We start from the raw sequence: 18502 nt of genomic DNA, 5'->3' as shown, positions 1-18502 counted from the left end.
TCGACCTTGCTGCATGATACCTCCAATTTCGTGCAATATGTGTAGTTAAGGCTCCACATTTATCCTAAAGATGGTACAATGAGTGCCATGTTCACATTATCCCTTTCAGAAAGCCTTGAAGAGATAGGCAGAAAAAAAGAGTCATCTTAAGTTCTAGGCGAGTCATGTCCTGTGAGTCCACTCTAAAAAATTATAAAAGCAGTCAAAAATCTATATGTGTACAGTAAACTTACTCTGTTATAAATTTGAATTCACCGCGCGTACGGAGCCAGCATACTGCAAATATTAAATAGAAGTAAAAAATTACAATCATTCCTTAATAATTCGCTCAATGCTAGCAGTGAGCCTTGAATTGAATCATTTGTTTCAGCCTTACAGAGAAGCTATCAATATGATGGTGCCTTTGGATGTCGTGTACATGTTTTCTCAGGACCAAATTAACCCGAGCAAGAACTAGATAACAAAATAGGTAGACAAAGACGCTTAGTATTATCCAGATGTCGCAATATAATATTTCAAAAAATAAGATTCGATTGTCCTACTTTTATAAATACTGTGTTAGGGTAATGTTTTTTGCAGTGATGGCTGTGATGGCAGTATGACGAGCCTCGAAGGACCTAAACATGCACACGTACCCTTACAGCAATAATAAACCAACATTATGTCTACAAGGAGGATATGACGAAATATTTTCGGATAATGGAAGTGAATGAAGAAATGGTTTCAAGTATAAGCATGCAAATAAGCTTGGCACCATCTTACCGCACTGAAAGCCCAAGTTGCGGGACACGGCCCTTGCGTTTTGACGAGAGTCACAGCTCCCTTGTCTCTCCAATCAATGTGGTCAGGAAGCGCAGATATATTACTCTTTAGTGAAGAATTCTTCGAGCCTTGAAAACTCGTTCGTTTCCGGTAAGTTTTGCTCCAGCCGCTTGCTCGTTCCCTTTCTCCAGGAAGCTGTAGGTGCCAATACATGGAAGCATGACGTGGTAATTGTGCTCTAAATAACAACAAAACCTCTTACTATACGTAGAGAGACACGGGCTAATCTAAGTAGTTTTTTTGTTTAAGCTGCATCTATCTTTTAAAATCGGGGGTTTTTGAATGCAGCATAGTATATTTTCTTCTTGCTCTCCCAAGTGTTCAGGCATTCACCTTGAGCATATTGCCACGGAACTGCATATGATGAAAGATGCTATTTAACAAGCATATTTGCCATACGACTAATACTTTTGCAATTCATGTTGAAAATCAAACTAGCGCACTTCAAAACAAGGACACAGAGAGAGAACGACAACACAGCGCTGTTGAAGTGCGCTAGTTTGATTTTCAACATGAATTACCAACTAGCCCGTTCTTCCACCCTTACTTTTGCAATGACAGGTACTATCCGAAGAGAGGGCAGAGAAATTTGGCAAAAATGGTGCTAATGATATCTCTCATTTGATCAAATTTGCAAAATAAGTAAAAATGAACATGCAGTAGCAATTACCTTTGAAATTTTAAAGGAAATATGAGCTTTATTAAATATATGTGCGCCACTCTGACAACCTAATAATAAAATCCGACACTCGAATTTGTTGCATATTTTCCAAATGCCTGTATGAATGTTGCCATGACTGCAGCACTTTTGAGGCATTTCGGTACATTGCTGAAAATGTCTGCCTGCTAAACGTTTTGCTAATATTTCACAAAATGCTTGCTATAAGAAAACGTATTTTGATTTTGTAAGTTAAGCAACGAAATGCGTCCTAAGAATGTCAGAAAAAGCATAAAAAATCTACGAACCATATCTGCAAATTCATTTATTGTAAGTCCATATGTGATTTCTCCCTTCTCATACATCACGTTGTGTGTCACAATCTTGAGACTGTTTCGAACAAATGAACGTTTCCTCATTTCTTCTTCAAGCGTCGATGCGTATGTTTTTCCTAGGAAATAACAATATGAATACACACTTCACATTAAATAATGGGTTTCAAATATGGGGTCAGAAAAAAAAGAGCTCAAGAATGGCAGCGAACCCATAGACCCCGTTCCTATCGACACACTTTGACATCTGTAAGTTTAGATCTTTTCCGATATTATTTCGGAAACATGAAACACGAATGCGCTCACTGTATTTCAGCTTGAAGGCGATCCACTGCTCATCAAGGTGAGTCAAATTCACATGGCTGGCAGCTGAAGCAGTGAAGCAAAGTATAATCCACCACCCAGGCATTAAGCCGGCTTGCGTCAAAAAATCTGGAACGGTACCGATATTGATGCAACTGTGTCAGTAAGAATGTGCTGTAAAAAGGAGCTATATAATAAATTAATGATTTCTAAAAAAAAATAAAGTTTACAAGGAGTAAAACACATCCCTGTCTCTCTGAAAAGTGTTCTCGAAAACACTTCTACAGAGAACATGTGACAATGCTTAGTATATCTTATATGTATTGCTCTCGACGACAGAACACATCAAAACCAGTTAAGTGGATTTATATTCCTGAAATACGAAAAGAAAAGAACCTGTAAAATTTTTTTTGCAATATTAAAATTTAGCTTTGACAAAGGAGTTGTCACTTTTAAGTACTCACACCAAGTTTTCTAGGCAAAACAATTTACTAACGATATTTTTTATTACGCGTTTCGTAATCCTTGAGGCTTTCGGTGAGGATTTCCAGAACTAAACTTTAATTATTATTTGAACATGAAGTTGAAGGAAACATTTATGTTCATGACGAGACGGATTTCGCATTATCTCCAGCACTAAAGCTATAAATACTCTTAGCAGAGCGGGTTACGTTCCGCTCTACTGGGAGCCCCGCAGCGGACTGCCTGCCTAGCGATCCGCGATGTCGAAAGATTTACCTCAACATGTACAGCGTCGTATTGAGTCTAGTAGTGCGGAGCGCTGGGCTTACCACCTAGTGGCCAAAAGTGCAGTGACGCGGAAGCGAATAATAATCATGCTTGTTTTTATTGTACCAAAACGCAATATTAAAAACATTATTTGTGTTTCGAGTGTATAGCTTGACATCACAGGCTATCCTAATTTAAGACCAACTGCGTCATGTTGAAAAGAACTAGGTTTCCCGCATTGACAATGACAACAGTCAGAAGCAGCACGCTGCAAAATGTTTTTAGGCGAACTCTGTACCGTGAGTGCGTGCTGCAATATTCGCGAGTGAAGACCGCAAACGTTCCTCTGCCATAGCCTTGTGGTAATTTGTAGAGATGCCGGGGAGCATACTCCATCCTGCTACTCTAAGAATAGAAATTGAGGATTTGCTGCGCCTTGAATTGTTTGACGAGACACGACGTTACCCACGTTCTATAAACGGGCTTCTGAACATTGGCGGCATCGACAGTGGTGTCTTCGAGGCGCACTTCAACTCGACAAGGATGATGTGCATATACAACAAAGGGTTACAGTGATGCGTTAGTCTGTGGCAAGTTATCAGTAGCTGGCAATTTCCTGGGACAAGGCCATGTACTCACCGTTTTGAAGGATTGCGTACCGAAACAGACTCTGTGATCTCGAGGACTTTTTCGTGGGGTAAATCTCGTTCCTATCATCTGTGACCAAAGCAGTTCTCGTCCACATTGGGGAGCGGCTTTTTAAACTGCCGGGCGACCTGAACATACCCGCCTGACTCAACCCGAACTTCATGAAAAAGTCTTAGCAACTAAGCCATAAATAGAATAAGAGGTTTAGGAGTCGAGGCCTCTCAACTTTACGTACATTTTCCAGGGCTTTTAACAAAGAAGCTGGGCATTCATCGCCAAAGCGCGAACGAAATGACGACTATCAAGGAACCAAAAACTTTGTTTTAATGAACCAGAAACCATTCATGCCCTGAAGTGACAGGCCATAATTTTAGTGTCAAACTAAGATCATCTGACAGGCGAGTCATACCGCGGTTGCAAACATGATACTGGTGAGTAGCTAGCTGCCTTAAAAACCTTCAAGGACAGCCTTCCAACAAAGCATTGTATCTCATTCTTCCCTCATTCTAGGCCTTGTGCTTGGACACACCTAATACACACCTCTTCTCATTCTACAGTTTGCTTTTACTCTTGCAGAGAAACCGAAAAACCGCAACGCAATGCGAAGTGCGAATATAGCTTGTTCAGTGAAGTAGCTATGTGATCTAAGATGACCGTGGCTATGCCTAGAGGCCTCCCTACTGAAAACCGTGCTGGTGTTCCTTTGACCCCTGATCCTTAAGAGTTTAACACAGCTCTGTCAGTGTGAGGGAGCTGGTGGAAGGGGACTCATGATCAGAACACTTGATGTGCGTTTCGCCTTTGTGGACTCTAATACCCAGTCGGAAAAAACTTCACAAAATGTTCTGATGTTACGACAGAATTTCTGTGCGGTTTTTGACGGGAAACCTGTTGGGACAACAGAACATTCTGTAGTAACATGAGAAAATTCTGTAGTTACAACAGAAATGTGCTACAGAACTACAGACAACAGAAATATACTACCGAAAAACAACAGAACTACAGAAATGTACTTCAGAACTACAGAAATATCTGATGGTAACGACAGAACTACAGGATATTTTGTCGTACTTTTGACACAGTTCTGTAGTTTTTTTACCACTGGGTATAAAAAAAAGAAAGTTTACCACCACAACCGGCCCTCCTCTATACAAAGCAAATGCATTTCTCACGAACCGCGATATCTGTCTGTACAGCGCCCAAGTTCCAGATTTTTTTTTACCTTGAGCCATCATCTCTAGAGCTTCACTTTATACATCTGTAGTGCTTCATAACACGATTCAGTTGTCAAAAAGAAGACTTTATGCAAGAACAGTACAGGGTACCATTAATAAAAATGAAACAACTTCATTTTTTTATCAATATTATTTGTGTCGTTCATTCAGCAGTTCGAACAATTTTTTGTTTTGTTCGTCAAACATTTTTTGAAAAGAATCAAGAAGTTTCTGCTAATCGGCTTCCCGGAAGGACACCTGCAATTGATGTCGTTCTTTTTTTTTTTTTTGCGAAGTTTATTGCCTCAGGGCATAAGAGGAATGTCATGATGGATGAGGGATGTGGTCAAATAAATGAAAAAAGGTTGGCTGATGCAATGAAGTCGAGGAGTGAACGATGATGCGGTCCCAGTGTCCAAGCAGCATATGACTCCGGATTATGGGGGGAGAGGCCAGCTGCCACCAGGTGCCGGATCCGCGTTGGCTTCAACGCTGGGCAATCCCACAGTAGGTGATGGATGTCTGCTTCTATATTTTTAGACTTGCAGATGGGGCACCCAGGGTGTGGATATAAATACCGAAATTGTGGCCACTTTCGGATCACTGCTGGTGTTAGGGCCACCCCAACTCTAATCCTCCGAAGCGCCACCTCCTCAGCACGGGTTAGACCGCGGGGGAGGCTTACCGTACACGGAGGTATAAGAGCACGTGTACGGCGCCGGAGGTGCTCCTTTCTTGTTAAAAGCAGGGTGGCATTGTCTAATTTTATGAGGTTTGGCGATGTCGATGTCGAGTTTGATATGCGGGTTGCAGCATCCACTTGGCTTTGAGCACTTAAAAGGTCACGCGGGGTCCATTCAATACGAATTGGATTTGGTATGCGAGCCGCTAGACTGTGTATGTTCTGGCAGATTTCCGGGCTACTACTAACTCGTCTAAGTAGCTTTGTCACCTGGAGGGCATCTGTACGTATGATAATACGGGCCGTGGGAAGCATGGGAATGGCGGTTACAGAGCGAAGCGCCTCTTGCACTGCAAGCAGTTCCGCACAAAAAGAAGATGGAGGTTCCGGTAATTGAAATGTTGCCGTCTTGTTCAATGAAGATTTGCTAGGACAGTAAACTGCTGTTATCACTTCACAGGCTTTGATGCTTGCGTCGACGTAAATTATAATTGAACCATGTGGCAAGCGGGCGTCTTGTTCCATAATTCGGTCGCGAAGTGACGACGCCGTTTCCTGTGTTCTTGGTCGGCGTAAATCAGTCGGCTTATTATCGCTCAGTTGTACAAAACGCCAAGGTGGAAGAACTGGCAGTGGCGGTGGTAGTAGTGAATGTTTCGAAGCATAAGCCTTCAGAGCACACGTTGCGTGAGAGAGTGTGGCCTTAAGCTTGCGTGCATCACGTCGTTGCTGCACCAGTTCATCTATTGTGTTTAGTTGTGCGTTTTCTTGGAGTGCCACGATTGGTGTAATGCGAGGGAGGCAGGTGATGACCCTCATTGCCTCTCGATTTATAGCCTCAAGTCGATCCCATTGTGCCCTTGTTAAATGCTGAAATTGGGCTTGATAAACAAGGCGCGGTTGCACAACTGCCCGCACCAACTGTCTCGCAACATCTGAGCGAGCGCCGCCCATTTTTGGAGCAATGCGTCTAATCAAACCCAGTGTCTGTAACGCCTGTTTTTTAGCGCCAGACAGCCATGTAGTTCCAGTTCCTGATTCATGAATTGTTAAGCCCAATATTTTTACTGTTGGACTTTCTTGAAGTGGGGTTCCGGATAGATGTAGACGAATAGGAGTTGCCGATAGTTTACGGCGGCCCCAGCGGTTGGCGACTGATATGAACGTAGTTTTACTGGCGGAAAGTTCAAGGCCAATGGAAGATGCATATGTGCACGTAATATCTAAAGCTGATTGCAGGGCCGATGATTGAGTCAGTAGGTCGTTGTGTGTGCTCCACACCGTGATGTCATCAGCGTATATTAAGAATTTAACATCAGAAATTTCATGTAACCGCCATGCAAGTGAGATAAACGCAATATTAAATAATGTTGGTGACAACACCGATCCCTGGGGTACGCCGCGAAGAGGGACAAATGATCCTATGGCCTCGTTATTTAGGCGTATTGCGAATTGTCTATTTTCAAGAAAAGATTTTACAAAATTGCGTACTCTAAGAGGTAAATGAAGCATGTCAATTGAATCCAGAATGGCAGCATGACTGATATTATCGTAAGCCTTCTCTACATCCATGGCGAGGACGGTGCGTACATTGTGGCTGCGTGTTGATGATAATACGGAGGACGCCAAGACATCCAATCCGTCTTCTGTGCCTATAGATGGTCGAAAGCCTATCTGGGCCGGGTGGTAGAAACCGTGATGTTCAAGCCACCACGAGATTCGTGTGGCGAGCATTTTCTCAGCAATCTTGCAAATTGTTGCCGTTAAAGAAATAGGTCGAAAGTTACTTAGGTCTGTTGGTGCTTTCCCCGGCTTTGGAATAGGGATCACAATAGCCGATTTCCAGCTGTCTGGTACATCGCCGTCTAGCCATACCTTGTTAATGGTGTCAAGGAGTTGAGGAAGTGCATCACCACTGAGGTTCTTGTAGACCTCGTACGTAATGGAGTCCGGACCGGGCGCTGTCTTTCGGTTGGCCTCATCTATAGCTGCAAGCAATTCGGGCATGGAGAATGGGCTCGCGATTCCCTCGGTGTCGGCAGCAGATGGCAGCTTGTCGACATGGGCTGGCATGCCCCACAAGTAAGTTCTTGTAACTGGTGCAGGCAACACGTCGTACTTGGGGAAAAACTTGCGTGCTGCTTGTCTTGCGAAATCATTCGGAGACAAGTTTGCTGCAAAGCATGCTGTGGCCGCTGCATCAGTACGGCGACTACCATGCTCCATGGCATGGAAAGTTCGCCAAAGATGAGCATTCGATGACTGTGTGGAGAACTGCTCGCACCACAGGTACCATTGTCGCCGTGAGAGATCACGCTCATACCTTCTAGCCTTAGCAGTAATGTAATTTAGTCTTGTACGTGCATGCGCAGAAGTTGGGTCTCTGGTTGCAGTCAATTCCGCTTGTCGACGAGCAGCCCACAAGTTGAGCAGAGGCACATCCGGTGTTGGTCGACCAACCTCCACCCAGGTAATGGTTGTAGCCTCATTTAGTGCTCTTTTTATGCGGTCTAGAAGCGATGGTGCCGACTCCACAGAGTGATTTTGAAGAATGGCGCGGAAATTGTTCCAATTAACAACTGTACACTTGCGGCGTAATCGTCGGGCCTGTGATGGATAGAGACCGATGACAATAGGATGATGGTCACTGCCCCAGGAGTCCGGCTCTAAGTGCCACGAGGGGGTGCCGTTTCCTGACCACCACGTAAGATCTGGAGCGTATGTTCCACTCCTAGTATGAAGCACAGTCCTTGTTGGTGTATCTGGATGGTTCAGGAGAATAAACAGCGCATCCGTAAAGGCGTCTCGCACTCGCCTGCCACGAGGACTTAAGGTGGGGTATCCCCAGTCCGGGTGAGGCGCATTGAAGTCACCACCAACTAAAACTGGACATCCCGGGTATTGTTGCCTAACATTCAGTAACCATCCCAGGTTTATGCGGGAGGGAGAGCCACCACCAGGTCTTACATAGACTGACACAACTACAACAGTTGCCTTACCAAATTTGACTGCCACTGCAACAACCTCCTGATATGAAGTACACCAATTTTCCAGAGCAAGGCGTACCTGAGGAAACCGTGTGTCAACATATACAGCCACCTTTCCCGGAGGAGTATCCGTGTGAACACGTCGATCGTCCATGGAAGGAGACACGTATCCACTGAAACCAGGAATGGGTGGCAACGCGTTGGTCTCCTGCAGTAGCATGGCCCATACATGAAGCTTGTTCATGCGAAGACGGGATTTGAGCTCTCCAACCTTTGTGGAGAGCCCTCTACAGTTCCACTGAAGCACACCGCGATATCTTGTAGTCGCCATCTTGATTATGAGTCCAGATGTCGCAAAAGCACAGATGTCAGGTTAGATAACTGAGTGACCATAAACCTCAGTAACGACTTCGAAGAGTTATCAGGCAGGGCAGCAGAAGACTTTTGGGAGTCAGTGAACGGCATGGGAGTATGGGACATAATCGTTGTCGAGGCAGCTTTGATATTCGCGGTCTGAGATTCCGTTGCTCGCCTACGACGAGCAAGCAGTTCACGATGTTTTCGGAGCTTATAGACCTCCGCTAAAAGCCTTTCAATTTGGTCGTCAACTGCTGTCACATCGTCCTGCGGAGGTTCCGGCATGTCCTTCACGTTTGTACTCTGTTTGTGACGACGTTGTGCACTCACATTAGCGCTGTAAGCATGTGGTGTACAGATTGCCGGTGGCTCTGTCTCAGATAGCTGTGGCCATTCATCGTCGTCCAACTGGAGAGCCTCGAATCTGTTGAATGTCTGAAACGGTGGTGAAGTAACATGTTGAGACCATTGCCTTTGTATTCCACGACGCACCTTTTGAGTTGCTTTCTGCTTTGTTGGGCAAGTTGGAGAGGTGATGTCATGGTCATTAGCTTTGCAAAGTCCGCATCGGTAAGATACTGTTTCTTCTGGCATAGCGTCATCTGGTTTTGTAAAAGGACAGGACCTATGCATATGTCCAGGTCGGAAACAGGTATAACAGTAGACGACACTTGGTTTATATGGTCGAGGGCGTAGAATGCAGCCATAATAGTATAGGCGAGTTGGGGGAGTCACGGGGCCTTGCAAGGTGACGATGCAAGAGCGCCCCTTTCCCATGCGACGAGCTTGAATCACACGATGAGTAGGGCAGTAGAGCTCACGCTGAAGTGTAGCCTGGTCCTCGTCAACGTCTACGTTGTAGACAATGCAGCGTTGTAGATCGGAACCATCAACAAGATAAACCTGGACTGGAACCGAGACTTCGCTTGTTACTGAAATACACTTAAGTGTTTGAAGACACTCAACAGCAGCCAAACTCGGGAGCCACACAGCAATTGTATTCGACTTCTTCCTGGCCGTGAAACCACGGAAACCCTTGGTTCCAAGACATGCGTCCAGATTCGCCTGAATAACTCTGTTTGGTATCTCAGTAAGGCACTTGGTTGTCAGAGCCTTAATGGTCACTTTATAGCATGGTGATCCGGGTGTTGAAAATACCGGGTGATCAGTTGTTGTACAGGAACGCTTGCCTTGTGAACTGTTGTTTGCGGTAGATGATCCCGGTGCAATGTCTTCTGAAGGACGCTTCTGAGCACCGCGCTGTGCCGCCCGTCCAGATGGTAGCGCTGAAGACACGTCCATTGGCGTGCTCGGCTGCTCACTCACATTGGTGGAAACTCCATCACCAAGTGGAAGCTGGTTAGCCATTCCCGACCTCCGCCCTCGGGACAGATCACTCACGGGCTGATGCACATTTTGAGACGGCAGGATATGTGCTGCAGCCGATGGACCAGGAGCAGGAACCAGGAGTTGGGACCCAGGCTCGGATGTCAATTGTGCGGTCGGTAATGCCGTCGAGACAGGCGGCGCCGACGAAGGTACCTCCGCCAGCGTGCCAAGGACGGCACTAGGCCTAGTCCCAGAGCGCAGTTCAGCTGCAGGAATTATGTGATGAATGCCACACTACCAGATGATACATGAGCGGTCGGAACCTCCTCGGACTCTGAGAAGTCAATTCTCTTGATGTAAGGATCGTATTTACGCGAAAGGTAAGGTTTTCACTCAAGCGATGAGCAGCCACCTCAGCAGGGACACTTCTTCTTCGCTGGGGTCTTCTTCGATGTCGTTCTTCTTCGTACTGCAACTTTCGTTCTTCTAAAGCAAGACGGCGCTCCTGGTTCTGCAATTTCCTCTTCTCAATTTCCAGCTCGTCGCTTCTCAGCTCCAATTTATACGTCTCCATCACTGGCAACAATTCTAGCCCCATACTTTTCGATCCTTGTATTCCTGCAAAGGCAAACAAAATCGGCGAGTTCAAGTATTGTAAGGTTTCTGTGCAGTAGTGTAAAGTCATAGAGTGAGCACAGATGCAATGGAAATAACTATTGCCAATCCAGCTTGTCGTGCATTTCGTACTCAAAATACTCAGTAGAGTATGTTTTGCAAGATTGCATTTATGTGACAACTAGTTTTTACGTTTAGATTTTTTTGACCAGCTTGGTTTCTTTAGCCTGAACGGAAATCACAATAACAACGTGAACCTTGCCTCTCGCTTTATTCGAAAAGCGGATGCCGCGGCCGGGATTTGATCCCACATGATCGGCCACAAACTTTGAGCGCCTTAGCACCAGCACGCCGGGGAGAATAGATCCGAGAATTTATATCACGTTATGCATCCATGTGATAAAGAAATATTTGGCTCATTAACAGCTGCGCCTTGGCGAAATGTTTCTTTGGTTTGTGTGTTCTGTCTTCCTACTCTGGCAAGATTTTCAATATAGCACATTTTCGTCAGTTTACAAATACGTTTCCAACTAGTCAAATGGATTGCCTATATGTATTTTCTTCTATGGCCTTTAGCAATAATTTGAGAGGCTGCGGAGTTAAACCAGAGTCCTTCAATTCTGCTTTTGAAGAAGAAACTCCCGCCGGAGTTTGATATAATGTAAGCCTATGTTGCTCTTTAGCAATAATTTGAGCTGCTGCAGAGTTAAACCACAGTCCTTAAATTCTCCTTTTGGGGAAGAAACTCCCGCCGGAGTTTAATATGATGTAAGCTTTTGTTGCTAGTGGCGCCAGCCACTGTGACTGAAGAGCCCATAATCAACGTCAAAGCTGCCGACCTCCGTCTCATATCGATTTGCACTTAAACGTTTAAAATATCTCCCGACTCAAGAACTTCCTATTAGGTGAAGTATGCATGCGCTCTACATTCGGTAAGGGGGATGAGAAGAATGAGTGTGGTATCTACGAATGCCTATCCGGAGCAGACGCCAGGCGTGAAACTAACTGCGCAGCTTGCGACTACTTGTGAACTAAATTTGTAACATTGGCGGGCACAAGTAGTCCCCCTTTGATGATGTACTTGTCTCTTGGCTGCACTCTGTTCCCTCCTACCAGAAAACGTCTGTACGCAAAAAAATATATATAACGAAAATAATTTTGAACACGTAGACATTGATTGCTAGTCCAAACCCTAGTGAAAAAAAAAACCGTATGAGACAATAACCTCGTACAGATTTCTCATACTAAGCTCAAACAAATGTCATAAACTCATATATTTTTCATGGATTTAATGAGATTTTTACAAGATGGTATGAGATTTGTACGAGTTTAGTATGAGTTTAGTTTGAGAATTTGTATGAGGTTATTGTGACTCATAGGGTTTTTAATACTAAGGAAGGCGGGTTAAATGATATTTGTGGGCCGATATTGTTTGGTAGATTGTGAGCAAACAAGTTTGTACGCTGTCTCTGCCCTTGTCTCGCTAACACCCGCGTACAGCGTCATCTGTGTTGCTCGAGCCAACCAATAGCAGCCGCACGTTTCTTCCGAGCCCGCCCACTACGCCAGTGTGCGGCTGACAACAAGGGCTTTACTGACGTTGATTTCAGTTCTGCTTCAAGTCTTGTCTGCCGCTGTCTTCCAAATGTCTCTTGAATTCGCGAAACGAGTTCGCAGGCATAATAGCATTACATGCTATTATCCTTAGGCTACTATGCGTAACGAATGCGCCGATGGCAGCGACTACGCCTCGGCGCTACCATTGTTTACTAGGTGTGCAACAAAAAGGTACTCCTTCCTAAATAGTATAAATTCAAGGTTTTTTTCCTTTCATATTACTATCCTTTATTCGCTGTGCATATAGCTTCATTTGCTTCTCAAAGCACGTTAAATTTCCTAGCGGTGCCGACTAATGCAAACGCACCTCGAGATACCACGATGACTCCGTGGGCGACTAAAGCTTCCCACTGGTTATATCAACTTTAGGCAATATTAAAACACTTCATATTGCATTTTTGTACGCAGCAATATGTTTCGATAGCGCTTACAGTAATTAAAAACGCTTAAAATATGTTCCGCATGCTATTCGTGGTGTACAGCAGCATTCCGCGTTAAGCAACGCTCGGCCGAACAGGTCACACCGTAGTTTACGCCCGCTGTACGCAATCGTCGACTTCTGATTACTATGGTTGGAACTGTATTGAGTCGATGTTTTTATTTTTATTCAATTGAAACTTTTTCATTCCCTTCCTGCAATCGAAGGAACTGCACCCGCTAATCTGACTGACTTCATTTCACTACTCGTCAAGGAAGAAGCTCAGCGTCGGCAATTCGGGTATAAAAACATGAAATGCTCTTCGCAAATGAGCTCATATTTGAAGGTAAAAGGGGAGCTACTTGTTTCTTCTCCCAATCACGCCTTCGTTTCCTCGCCCCCCCCCCCCCCCCCCCTCCCGTTCCTTTTAGTGCAAGTGAAGCAGCGAGAGTTTTCTCGGTCACTCATCGGTAGTCCGAACGGCATGTGGACGCGTTAAAAGTTCTCGACATGTTCTCACGTACAAAACTTACATTATCCGAAACCACGACAGTACAGTAAACATTGAATTTTGTCTGCAAATGAAAGGCTCAACGGCTTCCTTGTAGGCCGAAACAGTGCCCAACACTTCACATGGTGCCCTTCAGAGGGGGGATAAAGCTGGGTCCTAAAAGAGCTGCTCACAAGGGAGCCGTCTTTTTAAACCGCCATTAACAAACTCATCACTGTGGCGGACAGTTTTTGCTAGCTTAATCAAAAACAAGCAAGGTTTGGAGCGATGTTTTAATAAAAGCGCATAAAAATGTATTTACAAAATGTCTGCGCACTTTCGCAAATTTCAAAACATGTTTGTGATCTTTCAGTCTCTGTTTGGTCATAAAATGTAAAATTGTGAAGCAAAGATGTAGGACGATTGTGAACCAAATATGCGAGTAGACGCGCTTTGAGTTTTGGTTAGGAATTTCAGTTTTTGAGTGTCGCTTCAGCTCGCATTTGCAAGGTAAAAGCAATAATATCAAGAAACGGTTAGCAATAAAGAGCCGTTTGTGCCCTCATGAATTACGTCGTATGCAAGGCAAAAGGTACTCAAGAATGCGGCATATGGCTTCATGAGCCCTCGAGTAAAGGCGCTGCATTGCACTTATATGTGCGAATTTTATGATATGTTTTACCTTCCTCAAGATAGCTATGCGAGAAGTATGGACTGCAAGGGGGCATGTGAACAAAGACCACTCAGACAGAATTGTCACCAAGAAAACATATTTATCTGCTGATTTTCTTACGCGGTTTCGATCAGATGGGCAATAGGTTCAGCACTTCGAGATTACTACTGCCTGAGTTTAACCAAAACACACCGTTCTTCTCAAACATTCTGAACTGTCGTTTATGAAAAAAAAAAAACACAGTGCAAATAACGTGAATAGCGAATAGAGGCGGAAGGGCCTTTTGACATTTACTGTATGCAGAGCTGGCCATCCAGAGTAAGCCAGGCTGGACCAGTGCTGTGGGATCAGTCATCGTTTTTTTTTTTGCTTTCATCGCCTAGTGCCAAAGCAAACTTACAAAGGCCTTGGATCCACTCGGGAATAAAGGGCGTGTGCATTCGAAGGACGAAACTGATGAGAAGCTGTTAACAATCGCGGGTGTAACTGGCCTTCAGATAGCACACCAAAGAAGCTACGTAAGCTACTGTGGGTACGCGACCAACGTAGAATCATAAATATTCTAGACTTGACAATTGTTTCATTATTTACATCGGCCACAGCATAGACTATGGCAGCCATAGTATAGAATACTCGACGAATCCACATCCATGAGCGAGGTTGAAACCTCGTTCACAGACCACATTTAGCTGGAGTAAGTACCCTCGAAGACATCAAATTGTTTGATGACGGCACCGTTCATGCTTTCCCTGCAATGCATGGCCTGAATACGCTAATTTCTTTCTAGAGTTATTGCATTTACTCTACGTCATGCGGTGCACAGTGGTGCCGCGGTGCGCCAGCCGCGAGCGGTATATGGGATTTCTCATAGCATTTCGGAGAATTGTCATTATCAGTAAGCATTGAAGGGGTCTGGTTTTAGCGAAGTGGGCTGAATTTTCACTTTTAAAATTAGCTGGAAAAGCTTTCCGATTTACCTTATGTACACATGCAATGCTCCCCTGCACATAACTCTGCTATGTAGGTAGAGGTACTGCAATAAAGATTTCTAAAAACATGCCTTTAGCCATGACCGGCAGGCCCATTTGCCTAGCTTCGGGCTGGCGCTGGTCTTCGTCCACTGAAAGAGGTGGTGAGGCAGAAAGCTGTTGTCTTAATTTCCCAGATATGGCATGGCATTGCTGCTGCTGATTGTCATCTGTTTGGTCTCTGTGGGGCTGCGCAACATCTCTGGCCGCAGGAGACGGCTTCAACACAGACTTTTGATCGGAATCGCCGAGGAGCAGCTGGGCAGCAGGAGATCCTGCTTATAGTGAATACAAAAAAGGGGGTATAATTATTTAGGTCGCAATAAACGATTGTGTACCAGTGACTAGGGGCGCTGAAAAGCGTAGCAGACTCACATGCAGATATCAGCTCAGCTGTCACGTGACACATTAAGCAAAGGTCTGGTACGCAGCGGCGCCGTACACATCCCCGTGCACTACTGTAAGCTTACAGCTCCCCTTATACTCCCTTGCGGCGAAACGAATTAGCTTTTAAAGACGCGATATCAGGTGGTCAGCCATAGGGAGGGTCACGCAAGTCATAGCAGAGCGCCGACGAGGTGCGGAAATACCAAGATTCAAGCTCACCTGGGGACCGAGATACTCAAACAAACAGAAAATCAGCTGGAACCGAGATAACTACCCCAAAGTCTGAGGGCTTTATCTCTGTAAACCCATGGTAGTTATAAAAATGCCGGCACACATGTGGTCGATATACAAGGCACTACAATATGAATATAGATGTTTGCATGAGATGGCAAAAACTTACCCTCTTTCTCACCAGTTATGCAAATCTGTGAAGCTGTCGCGGCAGCATGGAAGTAATGGCCGCCCATTTCTTCCTCCAAGTGACTCAAACCTAGTGGTTTTTCTGGTCTGCTCGCCCTTGAGTCATCATTAGCCGTTCGTGGCATCTTTCCATCCACTGCGAAGGCTGTACTTCTTTTGTTTATCTTCGATTCGCAGTGTAAATCCCCCTCGTAGTCAGAGAGGCCCTGAACGATATTCTTCTTGGTACATCGCTCCTCCGTCGCTGATCTGAATAGGGCAGAGAGTACACCATGCATAAACATGTGCGCGTGAACGCAGTACGTGTAGAGCGATGTCAAACTTACTCACGGTGTCTGATTTTTGGCACCTTGCTTCCTCCTGTTGCGAAGGAGATGAACCACGCGATCTTTTATGCCGCGAAATGTGAGCTCTCGGCCACCCTCCCAGCTAACATTAGCAAAAACACTCGTCAACATGAGTTCGTCCCCAAACTGACATGTCTCAGCGACTTTGTGCATCAGGCAAATGTCTTCCTGCGTGGTGAAGCCTTCGTCCGGCTCCATCGCTTGCATTCGTGTTTGCGCCGTGCCAGTGCTTACTGAAGCCAAAGCATCAAATTTCGTAGAAGAGGCCACCATGTTATACTTTGACGATGTTCGGTAGCTGGGCGGGTTCCGCTGGGACGGCTAGACAACTGGAGAGCGTAGAGCGTCGTAAAAGCGCTAGCCACCTCAGCGCTTTGCGCATGCGCTGCGGTTTTTCACGCTCATCCACTCCACTTCGCCGCCCTTAAAAGCAACCGCTCTACGAAAAGTCTAAAGTATTGCTCATTGATAACAACCGATTACAAAGAATTGTAAGGCAGCATCGCGGAAGTACAAGGTATGTAGTGGCGAAGAAACCTCTTTCTTTTCACAATCCTATCTGCATTTACGCCGTAAGCTGCACGTTTGCCATGCCTAGATAGCCAGTCGGCAACGTTAGAGCATTTGCATACATATTTTAGTTCCGTATTGCCCTCTGAGCTCTGATACGTTCACCAGTTCACACAACGTTGACACGGCACAGCTAGTTGTCTTTGAAGTCACCTGAAAAGCTCAATGAATTTTCAAAACATTAGTTTTTGTTTCCGCGGAATAAAGTTAGCTCTGCTAGCTGAAACGGTTCGCGTACAAGTCGTGGAGAAAAATCGAGTCCTTGTTTTGCAGCGTAACGTGTTTTTACTGTTTAGCTTTGTTAGCGTTTTTTTTTTTTTAAGAACTCGATGTGACTCATGCGGCGTGTTACAAACGTGAACAGTTAATACTTCATAAAAGAATGCGACGTGACAAAGGGTAACATTTTGAAATTCGACAAATGCGCTGCAATATTTCCTTTCAGGTCTGCCGTAAGGTGAATATGCAATGAGAAAAAAAAACGTTTTCGGAAGCACTAGCCATGCATTACCTTTCCCGTGCTGTCGAGCTCGAGACCTATAAATGTCAGGCATTGTACGCACGGCCCGCCTCAGCGGTGTAGTGATGAGGGCCTCGACAGCTGTGCACAAGGATGCGGGGGTGAATCCCGGCAGCGACGGCCGCTTTGCAATGGAGGCGAAAAGCAAGGCGGCCGTGTGCTGTCCGATTTCCGTGCACGTTAATGAATCTTAGGGGGTCGAAATCTGAGGTGCTCTCCGGTATGGCGTCTCCTATAGCCTGAGTCGTTTTGTGACATTAGGCCCCATAATTCAATCTAAAGCATCCACTTTCAACTCGTAAATCTTTGCAAAGATATTCGGTTAGCAACGTAAATGACTAAAAAATACATTACTGTCCATCATGGTTAAAAAAATTCTTCGCATCTTCATTTAGTCGTAGTTTGGTAAACCGAAGGTTTTTCACCTTGACATGGTTTTACATATACAAAGCAACGGTGGAAGCTCAAGCGGTTTCAAGGCATGCGTATTGATAATTAGGGCGATGTTTTAAGTTTCGCCTATGAGTAGATGCGATAACCTTTTAATGGGGTCCTGCACCATAATTAGAGCGCATTCGTTTGTTTATTTGCCTAAAGTGTTAAGTTATGGGGATGATATATTACCAAGGGTTGCAACACACGTAATTCGCTATTTAATATCTAAATTTGCTTCAGAAACAAAACCATGGCATTGATAGTTACGGCACAGAGTGGCGGGGCTTTCCAGCAGATATGATGGCAACTGGTGAGCATTTAACAATCGATTATGTAGCAAATTTACCGTAACTTGTGTTCTTCAGAAAAAAATATGCTATGTCGCATTGCTGCAATTTATATTAAGTCAAATATTTCACTATGTTTGCTTTACAAAGGCATGCAAAGCAAAAGACTAAAAAAAAAAGTCGAGAGAAGTGCTGGTTACTACATTGCCTCAAATACTATTACAACCAATGCACGTGGGCAGATACGCGTGGTTATACCGCACATGTTAGACAGGAAATAATTGAGCGAGCTTGTCAGTCACTCCTCGCTATTGTAAGAGGCCTAAGGATACAGAAAACACAAAAGGAGGAGCAGGTGGCTGAGAGAAAAGCACAATAGTTGGGAGTGAATGGTGACAAAGAGTGTCTTCTGCTGCCTGCTACTGGTCTCTTTGTTCCTCATTCTATTTCTGCGAGGCGCCATGAAACAGAGCCCGTAAACTTTAGCAAAAACATGTTACAGAAACCGGGACACCAGAAGTTGCCATCTTCTGTAACGTTGTAGTGACGTGCTTGTGTAGGCTGTACCGATTGGTCCCGCACGCGTCGAAGTTGGGGGAGGGAAATGGGAAAAAGCAAACTGGCGGCAAATTGA

General features: G+C 44.9%; 2 protein-coding genes across 2 annotated transcripts in view; both read right to left on the bottom strand.

Moving 5' to 3' along the window:
* Positions 1-975, bottom strand: part of LOC146208988 (procathepsin L-like) — a 34629-nt gene extending 33654 nt beyond the window's left edge. Inside the window, exon 1 of the mRNA XM_084579719.1 lies at positions 763-975. Within this exon, the coding sequence (XP_084435845.1) occupies positions 763-975 (213 nt within the window). The remainder of the gene's footprint in view (positions 1-762) is intronic.
* A 13915-nt stretch (positions 976-14890) lies between these two features.
* On the bottom strand, positions 14891-16380 carry LOC146208987 (uncharacterized). The gene is made up of 3 exons (XM_084579710.1): positions 16040-16380; positions 15690-15958; positions 14891-15177 (listed from the first exon to the last, which is right to left on the bottom strand). Exons 1-3 carry the CDS (start codon positions 16327-16329, stop codon positions 14891-14893), a joined length of 846 nt encoding a protein of 281 aa, XP_084435836.1. The 5' UTR covers positions 16330-16380.
* Between the last annotated feature and the right edge of the window lie 2122 nt (positions 16381-18502).

Source organism: Amblyomma maculatum, chromosome 1 (assembly GCF_055883805.1).
Source record: "Amblyomma maculatum isolate TAMU_Amacu chromosome 1, ASM5588380v1, whole genome shotgun sequence".
NCBI lineage: Eukaryota > Metazoa > Arthropoda > Arachnida > Ixodida > Ixodidae > Amblyomma > Amblyomma maculatum.
This window is presented reverse-complemented; position numbering and strand designations above follow the sequence as displayed.

Excerpts from the sequence above, each read along its gene's own strand:
- LOC146208987 (XM_084579710.1), bottom strand. The coding sequence starts at position 16,329 with ATGGTGGCCTCTTCTACGAAATTTGATGCTTTGGCTTCAGTAAGCACT. Across the intron at positions 15,959-16,039 it reads GGTGCCAAAAATCAGACACC|ATCAGCGACGGAGGAGCGAT; the intron begins GTGAGTAAGTTT and ends TGCCCTATTCAG. Across the intron at positions 15,178-15,689 it reads CATAACTGGTGAGAAAGAGG|GATCTCCTGCTGCCCAGCTG; the intron begins GTAAGTTTTTGC and ends CACTATAAGCAG.